General features: G+C 44.8%; 2 protein-coding genes and 1 long non-coding RNA gene across 5 annotated transcripts in view; 1 reads left to right on the top strand and 2 right to left on the bottom strand.

Annotated features, from left to right (window-relative positions):
• Nucleotides 1–4,030, bottom strand: part of LOC310646051 (DNA-directed RNA polymerases I and III subunit RPAC2-like) — a 20,833-nt gene extending 16,803 nt beyond the window's left edge. For both annotated transcript variants that reach the window (XM_083372240.1, XM_083372239.1), the window contains exon 1: nt 3,857–4,030. In XM_083372240.1, the coding sequence (XP_083228366.1) occupies nt 3,857–3,901 (45 nt within the window). In that variant the 5' untranslated portion in view covers nt 3,902–4,030. The remainder of the gene's footprint in view (nt 1–3,856) is intronic.
• Nucleotides 4,031–4,185: 155 nt separating this feature from the next.
• On the top strand, nt 4,186–13,936 carry VAMP7 (vesicle associated membrane protein 7). Of its 2 annotated transcripts, none has more exons than XM_083372235.1 (8): nt 4,186–4,269; nt 8,608–8,766; nt 8,967–9,024; nt 9,947–10,084; nt 10,576–10,666; nt 11,094–11,161; nt 12,207–12,299; nt 12,584–13,936. In XM_083372235.1, exons 2-8 carry the CDS (start codon nt 8,621–8,623, stop codon nt 12,644–12,646), a joined length of 657 nt encoding a protein of 218 aa, XP_083228361.1. In that variant the 5' UTR covers nt 4,186–4,269; nt 8,608–8,620; the 3' UTR covers nt 12,647–13,936. The 2 variants fall into 2 exon arrangements, with proteins under 2 accessions (XP_083228361.1, XP_083228362.1); XM_083372236.1 differs by lacking the exon at nt 4,186–4,269 and adding an exon at nt 6,317–7,105.
• Nucleotides 4,469–8,674, bottom strand: LOC310646053. Its single transcript, XR_014493636.1, has 3 exons — nt 8,536–8,674; nt 6,146–6,240; nt 4,469–4,877 (listed from the first exon to the last, which is right to left on the bottom strand). It is a non-coding gene; the product is annotated as an uncharacterized lncRNA (long non-coding RNA).
• Nucleotides 13,937–13,961: the final 25 nt, after the last annotated feature.

Below are 13,961 nucleotides of genomic sequence, written 5' to 3' on the forward strand. Positions count from 1 at the left end.
GGGTTTAAAGTGGCTGATGTTGCAGCTGTTGCAGCTGTAGTTAGGTTTCTGTTTTGTGGTTGTGTGTCTTTATCGTTGTGGGTTCGGATTTGCTTTTTGAATGGTTGTGTGGTGGTGATGTCATGTGATGTTATCATGAGTTTGGGTCTGGTATCATTCTTGGTGGTTGGGCTTCGTCTGTCAATCAAGGCGGGTTTCCAAATGGCTGGTAGACGAGAGGTATCATCTCGTTTATTCATGCTGTGGGGGCGTTTTTCTATCTCAATGGCTTCTCTGATTATTCTGTTGTTAAAATGTTCAATTTTGGCGATAGTTTTGGTTTTTTTAAAATCAATTTCATGTCCCGTGGCTTCAAAGTGTTGGACCAGGGATGAAGTTTGTTCTCCTTTTCTGAGTGAGTTTTTGTGCTCTTCAATGCGTGCACTTATTCTTCTGTTGGTTTGTCCGATGTATGTGGTGGGGCAGGTGGTGCATGGGATTTCGTATACTCCTTGGTTTTCTAACCCAATTATGTCCTTGGGGTTTCTTAGGATGGTGGATATTTTTCTGTCTGTGTAGAATGCTGTTTTGATGTTGTGTTTTTGGAGGACCTTGCTGATTCTGTCTGTGGTCCCTTTTAAGTATGGGAGGAGGGCTTTGCCATTTTCTTGTTCTCTGTCTTGGGTTTTTGTGGGTGTCTCTCTTCGGATTAAGTTGGTAATCGTGTTTCTTTGGAATCCATTGGCTGTTAGTACATTAGTGAGAGTGTGTAGTTCGGTTTTTAGGTGTTGTTCGTCAGCTAGGTGTTTTGTTCTGGAGATGAGTGTCTTGGCTACGGAGTTGATCTGTGCTGGGTGGTGGTGTGAGAGTGCGTTCAGATAGCGGTTTGTGTGTGTTTTTTTATGGTAGATAGTGTGTCCTAGGGAGCCGTTGGATTTCTTGTAGACTAAGACATCAAGGAAGGGAAGTTGATTGTTAGCTTCTGTTTCCATGGTGAATTGTATTTTGGGGTGTAGGCTATTGAGGTGTATGAGGAAGTCATCCAGTTTTTCTTTGCCGTGTGGCCAGATTACGAAGGTGTCATCTACGTATCTGAGCCAGAGTTTGGGTTTGTGGTTGGATTTTTCTAGAGCGAGGGTTTCAAAGTGTTCCATGTAGAGGTTTGCGATGACAGGTGAGAGGGGTGATCCCATGGGTGCTCCTTCCATTTGTTTGTATCTTTGTCCATTGTTATCCAACCTACTCCGAGACTCCACATACAAACTCCTCAAGACAGATCCCACCACCTACCTGGAAAAAACCACAAAATCAAAAATAAAAGCCACCCCCATCAGTGAAGAGATCCAGAAAACAATCATTCCCAGAGAAAAATCATCCAGATGTCCTAAGCTCTATGGTCTGCCCAAGATACACAAAGAAGGAACCCCACTCAGACCCATAGTCAGCTCCATATGCTCACCTCTACAAAATCTAGCCAAATTTCTTGCCAAACAACTACAGCCTTATGCAAATTCCATCACCTCACACGTACAAAACTCATTCCAATTCATAGAGATCATAAGTAAACTAAACTTACAGCCCTGGGACCTACTTGTGAGCTTCGATGTTGTATCCCTCTTCACCCAAGTGCCTATCAAAGAAGCCTTGACAGCTATCCTAAATAAATACAACCCCCCAAAACACATCCTAGATCTGACCAACCACTGCCTATCTAACACATACTTCATCTACAATGGACAAAGATACAAACAAATGGAAGGAGCACCCATGGGATCACCCCTCTCACCTGTCATCGCAAACCTCTACATGGAACACTTTGAAACCCTCGCTCTAGAAAAATCCAACCACAAACCCAAACTCTGGCTCAGATACGTAGATGACACCTTCGTAATCTGGCCACACGGCAAAGAAAAACTGGATGACTTCCTCATACACCTCAATAGCCTACACCCCAAAATACAATTCACCATGGAAACAGAAGCTAACAATCAACTTCCCTTCCTTGATGTCTTAGTCTACAAGAAATCCAACGGCTCCCTAGGACACACTATCTACCATAAAAAAACACACACAAACCGCTATCTGAACGCACTCTCACACCACCACCCAGCACAGATCAACTCCGTAGCCAAGACACTCATCTCCAGAACAAAACACCTAGCTGACGAACAACACCTAAAAACCGAACTACACACTCTCACTAATGTACTAACAGCCAATGGATTCCAAAGAAACACGATTACCAACTTAATCCGAAGAGAGACACCCACAAAAACCCAAGACAGAGAACAAGAAAATGGCAAAGCCCTCCTCCCATACTTAAAAGGGACCACAGACAGAATCAGCAAGGTCCTCCAAAAACACAACATCAAAACAGCATTCTACACAGACAGAAAAATATCCACCATCCTAAGAAACCCCAAGGACATAATTGGGTTAGAAAACCAAGGAGTATACGAAATCCCATGCACCACCTGCCCCACCACATACATCGGACAAACCAACAGAAGAATAAGTGCACGCATTGAAGAGCACAAAAACTCACTCAGAAAAGGAGAACAAACTTCATCCCTGGTCCAACACTTTGAAGCCACGGGACATGAAATTGATTTTAAAAAAACCAAAACTATCGCCAAAATTGAACATTTTAACAACAGAATAATCAGAGAAGCCATTGAGATAGAAAAACGCCCCCACAGCATGAATAAACGAGATGATACCTCTCGTCTACCAGCCATTTGGAAACCCGCCTTGATTGACAGACGAAGCCCAACCACCAAGAATGATACCAGACCCAAACTCATGATAACATCACATGACATCACCACCACACAACCATTCAAAAAGCAAATCCGAACCCACAACGATAAAGACACACAACCACAAAACAGAAACCTAACTACAGCTGCAACAGCTGCAACATCAGCCACTTTAAACCCCTCCAAACCACACAATAAACAAACTGACACCCACTATAAAAACATGGCACCACCACAAACACGAAGCCGAACAAAAGCAGCACAACTCACCAGCTCAGGTCTGGAGCTGGCAGCTGAGACCAGCCCATCCACTCAGAACACACCCCCACCCAATCAGAACACACCCACCATTCAAAACACACTCCCACCCAATCAGAACACACTTGGTCCCCTACCCAATCAGAGCACACCTCCACAGAACACACCCCCTCTGGCAGTTTAAAAAAGAGGAACAAACAGCCACATGCTTCTCCCAGAAGAAGGAAGCAGAAGCCTGATGATGACGGATGGGATTCCGTCGAAACGTTGCGCCTACACCTTTAATTCTACGCGGGGAAAAACCCGAAAAACCAAGGATCCACATACAGGCACCCGCGAAAACCTCAGAAAACATATATATATATATATACACACACACACACATACATATACATGTATATACATATACATGTATATATACATATATATATATATATATACACATATATATACATACATACATACACACACACACATATATATATACATACATATACATGTATATATACATATACATATATATATATACACACATACATATACATGTATATACATATACATGTATTTGTTTTCGTAGATCTACATATACATGTATATATACATATATATACATATATATACATACATACATACATACATACATACATACATATATATATATATATATATATATATATATATATATATATACACACACACACACATACACATACATATACATATACACACATCCTGCAGCAGTTTCCACTGCTGATTATGATTAAGAGGTGGTGGTTGCTCATTTGCTTTAGGCTTCACCTATCGCACTTCTGCCTGCTCGCTAAGAAGGAGGCTGCCCGCCTCCCCGCGCCCGGCCTCACCATCTGCAGCACGCGCGGCTGCTGCTTCTCCTCTTCGTCCCCCATCTTTCCCGCATGCGCGGGGGCGCAGGGGACGCCGGGAGCCGCTCCCCCTCTCCCTTTCCGACAAGAAGCGTCCCGAGGGCACAGAAGGGCTTAAAAAGCCTCCCGGGCGCCGTCTCCTTACTTCCTCCCAATTGTCCAATCGGAGGCTACTTCCGCCTCTGCCCCGCGCGAAAGAACTACGCTTCCCAGCAGCAACGCGGCGTGGCGCGGCTTCCCGCCTCGCGCCTGCCTGCCTCTCGGGGCCGGACTCGGTTTCCCAGAAGCCTCGGCGGCCTGCGGCGGAAGCTCACGTGGCCTTGGTTTCTTCGGCGAAAGACGCCTGCGGACAACGGGGGGCGAAACGGGGCTCCCGGCCGGCGCCCAGCAAGGTAGAGGCGGGGGGAGCGAGCCGGGGCTGCCTTCCGAGAGCCGAGCCGGCGGCGGGTCCGCTCCGCTAGGCCGATTTCAGCCTCGCCTGCCGCCCCCCCGGACGAGGCAGCAACGCTCGGGACATACGGGATGGGGTGGGGTGGGAGGTCAACGCCTTGTCGCCATGGCGACGCTGTCGCCATGCCACCCCCACCTCCCCCCTGAGCATACCCCGCTTTGCCTCCCCCCCCCCACAAACCCGTCGGGGGATCCTTAACAACCTTCCTGCGAAGTAGGACATTCCCCCCCCCGCCGTGACATTTGTGGCCGAGGAGGGGCTCGAACCCGGATCCCCCCCCCTCCCCAGGCCTGCCCGTCCCCGCCGGGGTTTCCTCTGGCTTCGTCTTTTCGGCCGGGGCTCCGGCCTTGAATGGCGCGCAGGCGGGGTTCGCCCGGGCCGTTGATTGATGGCTGACCTGGTTTTCTTTTTTCTTTTTTTATCGTTTCTTGATTTATTTGACTTCAATCCTGTCTTTTACTGAACGTGCACGACGCCGCTTTCTCTTCTGACGACAATCGTGGGGAGTGGGTTAGGCTGCTCTTGTTGCATTTCTATCCCACTCTTCCTCTACGGAGGTAGAGCGGGATAAAAAAAAATGTAGATATATCCATATCTAGATATATCTGTATCCATATCTGTATCCAAAGATATCCATATCTAGATGTAGATGTGGATGTATCCATCTCTAGATAATTCATTATTTTATTTATTTTATTTTAATTCCATTTATATCCCACCCTTCTCCGAAGACTCAGGGTGGCTTACAAGCTTAGCAGTAGCCTTCATTCTATGTATATGCCTGCTTGTTAGGGCTTTCACACACACCCCAAGCGGCATTATTACAAAGTCAGCTTAATTGCCCCCAACAATCTGGCTCCTCATTTTACCTACCTCAGAAGGATGGAAGGCTGAGTCAACCTTGAGCCTGGTGGGACTCGAACCTGCACTCATTGCATGTCATCTGTCCCATCATTTTATCATCTTTTGATAGCTAGCTAGCTATCATTTATCATCTGTCTATATCATCTGCCTCCATCCATCTATTCTGTCTGTCTGTCTATCTATCTATCCATATGTAATCCATTCATTAATCAGTTGTCACTCAATTGAGTCAATATAAGTCTCAATATAAGTCTCACTCAATATAAGTCTAACATCGTCTATCATTTATCAGTATCAGTATCTCATCACTCAAAGCAGCAAGCATACCTGCAACTCCTGCCTCCCGTTTTCTCCCAACAACAACCTTGTGTGGTGGGCTAAGGCAGAGTAACTGGCATCCGATCGCCCCCGCTGGCTTTCATTCCTAAGAGTTTCTCCTGGTTTCTCAGCCAGTGAACCACTCCACCACACTAGCTCTCAGGGCTGTGTTAAGAGTCTGGCTCTCTTTACTTCCCAGGCCCAGCTCTGCCTCCCAAAGGGGTTTTGATCCTTGTTGTTCAACATCCATTCTGGTTAGGAAGGGATGAGAGGCCACTAAGATATCCCACCACTGTAAGCCAGATTGGTAAGTCATGGTGGATTGACTTACTTGCAAATTGAATAAAATGATTGCAATAACAACAAATAGGATCCCAGAAGGCGGCAATGGGCAATCCTGGCTTTGGAGACCCCTTCCCTCTCGTCATTACCATTTTTAATTCTTCTTTTACCATATTTAATTTGCCCTTTTCACTTTCTTCTAAAGTGGTGGCATACAGGTGGCATACAAGTTTAATTCATAAATTTATGCATCAAGTCTTTATCTTTTAATCAAAAAGTATCTACAACTAAAGCGGGGCAGATCAAAGAAAGTTGATGTAAACGATTGCTTATCTATGTTCACAATGACTTACAGGCTTGTTTTTTGGGGGGAGAAGGTCAGTTACAGCGTTTTGCAGAAGCTAAGAAAGTTGGTCTCTGTGCAGAAGGTCTTGTAGTTAAATCTGACCTGGGGGAGAGAAGGAAGGTTATTTCTTCAGGCTGCCTAGACCTATTTATGTGGTTTTAAGTAGTGATACTGAAAGATTTATAGAAAAGGTGTGGGGGGGGGGGTTTAGCATCCAAAAACGCACCCTTAAGGGAAGAACACAATTCACTATTTCTTGCAGCTTTTTTAGCTGAGATAAAAGGGAGGGATATGGATTGAGAATAGTAGTGAGGTCGTGGTCCTCCCTGTATTTTGGGGAACATAGAGATTGCAGGGAAAAGGTTTTTTTTTATTTTCTTTGGGAGAGTCAGGATTTATTTGGAAAAGTTTGCAGCATTCCAGGAACAATAACATTGCTTCTTTGATACAAAATGTCAGGGCTGCTGCATTCACAGAGTGAATAGTGTCTAGATAAGAACACAATCTGGAAAGTTGGGTATCAAGTGAAAGTAAATAAAACTAGCAATATCAGGAAGGTATAAAAAAAGTTTGGGCGAAGGAAGGAAAAACATTTTTTTGCCTAGTCACCTTGAGCAACAGGGATCAAGGACTAACACTGATGGCCTTCTAACTTCCTTCCAGAAATTTATACAAAAAAAAGTAGAACACAGCTTTGCTAAATATTTACAGGGTGAGGGCAACAATTTCAAATGTGTGAAATATTGCTGAGCAAATGGGACTCTGATCTTATTACACTAGAAAGCCTGAACAGGCAAGGCGTTTGGACAATATGTGTAAGAACTGATCTTGTGGTTCCTGAACGTGCGGTAATATCGTTATTTTTTCCGGAAGGAACTGGAAAGTGAAATGGAAGCTGATAGCAGCATTTCTGTAGCAGCAGATTTTAGATCTGATGAACTCTTAGACACTCTGCATTCATTTCATGGTATGATAGGTTGCAAACAGACCATGGGAGAGCCATTTTCCAGGCTAATATAACCTTACACTGCCAGTCCTAAGACTTTTAAACAATGGTGGGAGATATCACCAAGTCCCTACAAGGGGTTCTGTACATATTATTATTCCCAGACTGAGCATCTGCCTTATGGCTTTGTTGATTATTTCTTATATTCATCTGTCCAGGAAAACAGGCCCCTGGCTTACTAGATTATGTTATCCAAATCTCACAATGTGTGTGTAGCTTCTGTAGTCATCACAGCCATAAAGTTGAAGAGCCAATACTTGAGGAACATGGCAGTCAGTTTTAAAGGGGAATTCCTCCCATTAACATGAGCAATATTCTGTATTAACTCGGTGAACACTGACTAGATCAGGGGTCTTCAAACTTGGCCCTTTTATGACTTGTGGACTTCAATTCCCAGAATTCCTCAGCCAGGCACGCTGGCTGAGGAATTCTGGAAGTTGAAGTCCATAAGTCATAAAAGGGCCAAGTTTGAAGACTCCTGGACTAGATAATCTTGCATCTTGCTCTGTGTGAATCTCATGTAATGGCCCATGGCTAAAATTGTCTTTTCAAGCAGTGTGACTACTGCTCTTAGATTACTTGAAGGAATTATGGGCGTTCAAAGTCACTCTTCGCTACCACTGACCTGGCACGTAACCAAAGCAGGCAGAGTGGCATGCACCTGCTAGGACATTGGCCAATTCTTTGATCCGCGCACTTCACTGGAAGCAGCTGCCAGTTTAATTATCTTGCTTCCTCTCCTCTCCACTCATTCCAGCAATGCAGTGTATCCTGTAAGACCTGTTAATTCGGCTATGTGCATAGGTAGTCCTCGGTTTACATCCACAATGGAGCTCAAAATTTCTGTTGCTAAGTGGAACACTTATTAAATGGGCTTTGCCCCATTTTGTGACATTTCTTGCCACAGTTAAGGGAATCTCTGCAGTTGTTAATTAAGCCTGGCTTCCCCGTGGACTTTGCTCGTCAGAAGGTTGCCAAAAATGATCACCTGACCCCGGGACACAGCAACCGTCATAAATATGAACGGATTTCCAAAATTAGACCATCTTAATTTTGAGGGTCTAACCGTGGAGATGCTGCAACAGTTGTAAGCGTAAAAAACGGTCATAAGTCACTTTCTCCCACGCTGTTGTAACTTTGCTGGTCACTAAACAAATGGTTGTAAGTCGAGGACTACCTGCATATTTGGGGCGTGCACGTTTTAGATGACAGGAGTTTTTGCAAGTCACTGATAAGACACAAGCGTATTTAAAATGAGCCTGTTGATTATATTTGAACAGGGCCGTGCTTTTCCATGGAATTTGAAAAGTGGGGGAGCTGTCTTCTCATAGAATTTCTGCCTAGGATTGTTTTTGGTCTTTTCCAGCTGTATACACGATAGGGGCCCATACTGTGTGATGCTGCGGCGGCTGTGCTTTGATCTGTGGAGAAGCATCTTCATTCTGTGTCTCTTGTCCCCGCAGCCAGCCTCCAGCTATGGCGATCCTGTTTGCTGTTGTAGCCAGGGGCTCCACCATCCTGGCCAAGCACGCATGGTGCGGAGGAAATTTCCTGGAGGTTACAGAGCAGATCCTAGCCAAGATACCTTCCGAAAACAACAAGCTCACCTACTCCCATGGAAAGTGAGTATTTTCTGGGGAGGAAAAGGTGGAAAAAAATATGTTGGAAACCAATAATGGGACGCAATGAAAAGAGCCATTTTGCTGCTGGGCTGGGGACGAGAGGGTTTTAGTGTGCCCATTTCAGCTGATGTGCAAAATAATCTTGGAGTGTTTATAGCAACTACTCAGAAAACATACTTGGTGTCTTGTTTTCCCCTCAGTTATCTGTTCCACTATATCTGTCAGGATCGGATTATATACCTCTGCATCACAGATGATGTAAGTACATGGGAGAAAGCTGTGATGGGGCCTTGGGTGAAATTCGCACTCTCTAAAGGTGGTTGCTGGAGAGGGGCTTATGCACTGCTATACCCTTGGGTGGGAGGTGGCTGTGCCGAAACGATTGGCTCTTGTATCCTTTCACTGTGATAAACATACATCCTGCCAAGAAGCAATGGTGGACCGAAGGCGGCTTTGCAAGAACGACCCTTAACTCCATTTGATGTGAAAGGTTTACTTTACTAAAGACCAAGTGGATTACAGCAGGGGTCTCCAACCCCTGGTCCATGGACCGGTACCGAGCTGCAGCATGCCAGCAACCGGTCTGCACAAACAAGCAAAGCCCCATCTGCAAGATGCAGGCAGCACCCAAAACCAGGCCCCCTCCGGTCCGCGGAAAAACCTCCACGGAACCGGTCCCTGGTGCCCAAAAGGGTAGGGACCTCTGGATTACAATATAGCAAAGCCAAAATTGAGGTTCGCACACCAAAATTTTCCCGGTTGACTTTTCCCCCCTTCCCATTACTGGTCCCCCCTCCATTGTTGATTCATATTCAAATAAATTGTTTGGGAACTGTCTCTTCAACTGTAGACTGGGCGGTGGGGATCTGCATGCCATTCCCAGCTGGGTGACCTTGAAGTTGTGTCTCTAGAAGGTATGATGAGTCATTTAGTCTCCCCCCCCCCTCCAATCTGGGTTCCCCCTCCCATAGTTCATGGCAGACTGGCAGCTAGTAAGTGCGAAGGACAGGCGAAATACGGCTGTTCTGAGAGTAATGATGTCATTATCTGTCCCCGATACACTACTTAGGTCCATTTATGCCTTGTCTAGTCATTCACTGCCTGCTCTAGTGTTCTGCAGGAAATAGCATCCCAAGCGGTCGTGTTTCATTCACACTTGTCTGTTTTGTTCTGTCTTCAGAACTTTGAGCGCTCCCGAGCTTTCACATTCCTGAATGAAATCAAGAAGAGGTTTCAGACCACCTACGGTTCCCGAGCACAAACTGCCCTGCCGTACGCCATGAACAGCGAGTTTTCCAGTGTTTTGGCAGCCCAGCTGGTGAGATTCTGCGCTGTCGTTCTGAAGATCCTTCCTTTTCGGGAAGCGGAGTTGCATGTGCCTCTTCTGGAATCAAATGTAGACCCATCTAACGATGACTATCTTGAATTAATGAAAACCGGGTGCTCCGTTTCCTTTAAGCCCCAAAGGGTTGTTTTTTTGAGGCTGGGTTGTCATTGCCTCTTTTTAAAAATTGCTCATGGAAAAATGGGTATGCTTATTTAAATATGATCCTTGTATCTTTCCTTGAAAAGTACGAGGCTTATTATGTCACAAACCGTAAACGAAATTTAACGTTTAACCCATAATTCAGTCCTCTCCAACTCTGCTCAATATTCTACTTCTACCCTGCCTTGCTTTAAGGCTATCTTTCCAGGCGATTAAACTTACTTAGCTCATCTGGCCACTGTCTCAGTTCAGGTCTTGGCATATTCTTTAATTTGGCATTCTTCAAATGTGGTTCCCATTTCCACTGTTCTTCTTTCATTTAGAAATATCATTCTGAGAACAAAGGTCCTGACCAGGTGGTAGAGACGCAAGCTCAGGTGGATGAGCTCAAAGGGATCATGGTCCGCAACATAGGTATGGGTGACAAAAGGTGTATTTAGACCCCTTTATACGACTAAAGATGTATTTGGCAAGGGCTGATGCTTCGTGGGAAAGGTACAAGTGGGGAAGCACGTGTGTGTCCTGCATCTTAACTTATTTAGCAAAAAGATTGGGTGGAACGATAAGTAATTTGCCTTACTTCTGTTCTTGCTTGAACTGCTCGGTTATGTTAGCTTCCCAATTAGCTGGATCTTCTGTTAGCTTCTAAGGGGTGCCTCAGACTGCAAGCTCTTGATTAAGGAATTTGCTTTAATTACAGCTGTAATTAAAACAAGTACCTGAGCCAGAAACAGAATACGGTGCAGTCCTGTTAATTCAGTTTGGGTGGTTTAAGAAAATGGAGCGTTGGAAAATTGCTTTTCCCTTGGAATTCTTATAATTGCTCTCTCTTTAATCCAAGATCTCGTAGCTCAAAGAGGAGAAAAGCTGGAACTCCTGATAGACAAAACGGAAAATCTTGTGGATTCAGTAAGTTCTGGAGGTGGCGGGGTGAATTCTTTAGGATCGGCTCTGGCCTAAGGGAAGGCCTACAGGGTTGGTGAGGGTGGGAATGAAAATGTATAGAGGACACCTTTTTTTTCTTGAACTAGCTATGTTTTAGAAAATAGAACAGATGTTTTCAGAAAGTATCTTCTAATCTTGGTATTTGGGATGGTAAAGTCAGATGTTTCTTCCCTGGAGTTCTATTTACCTAGCCAAATATTTCCCTCTATAGAGCAAAATTAACGTGGTAATCGGCAGAATCTTTTGACCATGCAGAGAAATCAACCAGTCTTGACGTAGGCAAAAGGCAGTTGTTCTTGGAAATAACATTGCCTAAAAATCAGCAGTTGGGAATAGGTGTATTCCTCACTTAGCATCCATTCAGCAACTGTTTGAAGTTATGACTGCTGAATGAACTTGCCATCAGTCCTTGAAGTCCTAGCTGTTGCAGTTCCCTGCAGTCACATGAACAAAATTTGGGTCTGTCTGCATTTACAACTGCCCCTCACACCCCATGGCACCCGGTCTGGTGGCAGGCAGGGTGGGGTAGCCAAAAGGAGAGAGATGGGGCAGAGGGCTTGAAGTGGGGCCAGTCCTTTATCTTGGATCCAGGTTGCGACGTAGGAACTGTGTAGGATTTCCTCAATGACAGTAAACGGGATTGCCAGAACTGCTGTTGTTAAGCAGTCCCGTGATGTTTTGCTTAGCAACCATGTGGCCTAGTGACAGTTGTCTGTCCCCGTTAGATTCATTAAGTGAGGACTTCTTTATGTTCTGAAAGTCACCAAAGCCTGGTCAAGAACCTCCAGCAGAGGGCAGTGTGGTTACTTCTGCTGTGATCTTGGAAGAGAAGGACAAGCAGTATTTGGATAGAAGACCTACCAAGAAGTTTTTAAAAAAATGAAAAGGCATTCCAGAACGTACATTGAAAGTATTGAATTAAAACAACAGTTGCATATAGTCCCTTTTTGGGGGATGAAACATTGAGTACAGTCTGCGTTAAATCCTCTCCTGTGCTTTTCCCCTCCAGTCTGTCACTTTCAAAACAACCAGCAGGAACCTAGCCCGAGCAATGTGCATGAAGAACCTCAAGCTCACCATCATAATTGCCATCGTATCAATTGTAAGTTGCTCTCTCGATACAAAAGGGAGGAACTCCTCCCCTGGCTGGAAAAGGAAAGAGCCTGTTATGTCCTTTTATCCTTGCGCTGGTCTGCAAGAATTAATGGGCCGCGAGGGATGCATGGATGTATTCCCTCATGGAAGGACATCCGTTTGAACGAGAAAAATGCTGAGGTGGCTTTTGCCGCAATGCAGTTGCCCGCTCAAGTCTATAGTTCCGGTGCAGGGCTAGTCGCAGTGATATGTAGAGGGGCGGAAGTTGCTAAATGCTTTCTCCCCCCACAGGTCATCATTTACATCATTGTGTCGGCTGCCTGCGGGGGTCTCTCCTGGCCAAACTGTGTGTAGAAATAGCTGTCTGAGCCAGTCCACCACATGAAAGCACACACGCGCACACAGAAATGTATGTCATCCAATGTGGACTTTCACACTCTTCATCCTTCCAGGACACTTGAGTCTTTTTTGCCTTATCACCTTGTAAGGACGTGGGTATACTCCTTCAAAACCCAAAGGATGTTTTTCTCCAAAACAGCCGGACTTCAAGGGAGAAGAGGAGGGCACGGACAAACGGGAGGTTCTAAGTATCTGCATTATCATGCTTTGCACTTTACTGTCCTTGGGTGCTGCTGGAGCAGGTTGGGGGAGCTGAAGGCCCCATAAACCTTAGGTTGAGATGTGAGTGGGGACCGCCAAAGTCGACCGAGTTCTTATTCACAGACCTAGCCCAGAGATGTGATCAGCTCTTAGCTAAAACGGCTTTTTTTTTCCTGCAGTGCCTTTCTTAAAACTCACGACAGGCTGTGGCTTTTCCTTCGAAGCTTCCTTTGTGGCTCTCTTGTTGAAAGAGAGGGTTCCACTTTTCAACTTGGGTGGCTGGTAAATGTATAGTATTAATATTGCTGTAACATTGCTGCTATTTGTAATTTTTTGTGTCTTGGGTTTGTCTTCTCGCCTAGTTTGGAATGTCCGATCCAAACTATAAGGTAGTTTACGCTGGCTTCATCTCCTGAGGTGTGTCTGAAAGCTGTTTTTAGCATGTCCAAAGGATCACGCTCTGTGCAAGATTAATGACTGCCCTCTTCTCTTTGAGCACAGTGGAGCTATTGTGCCTAGCTCAAAAACAGAGGCAGGTATTATCTGATCCCGAGCTACTGATTTTCCAGGGAAGAGTTATAGAGGACTATGAAGTATTGAAAACCAACTTTTAATCTAAAGCTGTGTAAATTATTTGTGAAAAACTTTACCCCCCTCTCATTCCTGCATAATGTAAATGAGGACGAATCTTAACTGGGAAGATTCTTAATCTTCCCCCCAGTGTTGGTATTTTAGGATCTTATTCTAGTTTTCTAAGTTGTCTCTGCTTGCTCTCCTCAGCATACTGCAGAGAGTAAGCCTGGTGCACCTATCCTTGTTTCCTGCAGTCATGGTCTTCTCCATCAAATGTCTTTGCAGGAACAAGCCAACATTGACTTAATTGTGCATGGTGGTTTTTTTTTTAAAAAAATGTTAATAGCAATGGTTAATTTTCTATCATTTTGAATGCCTTTATGTAAGCTGCTTCCTCCTGTTTTAATAAAATGCACTGATGCATTATTGTAAAATAAAAGTTAAATCTGTTTAAATAAATGTACTTAACTGCAGACAGTTATTGATCAGTTTTTCT

Source organism: Vipera ursinii (assembly GCF_947247035.1).
Source record: "Vipera ursinii genome assembly, chromosome: 12".
Lineage (NCBI taxonomy): Eukaryota > Metazoa > Chordata > Lepidosauria > Squamata > Viperidae > Vipera > Vipera ursinii.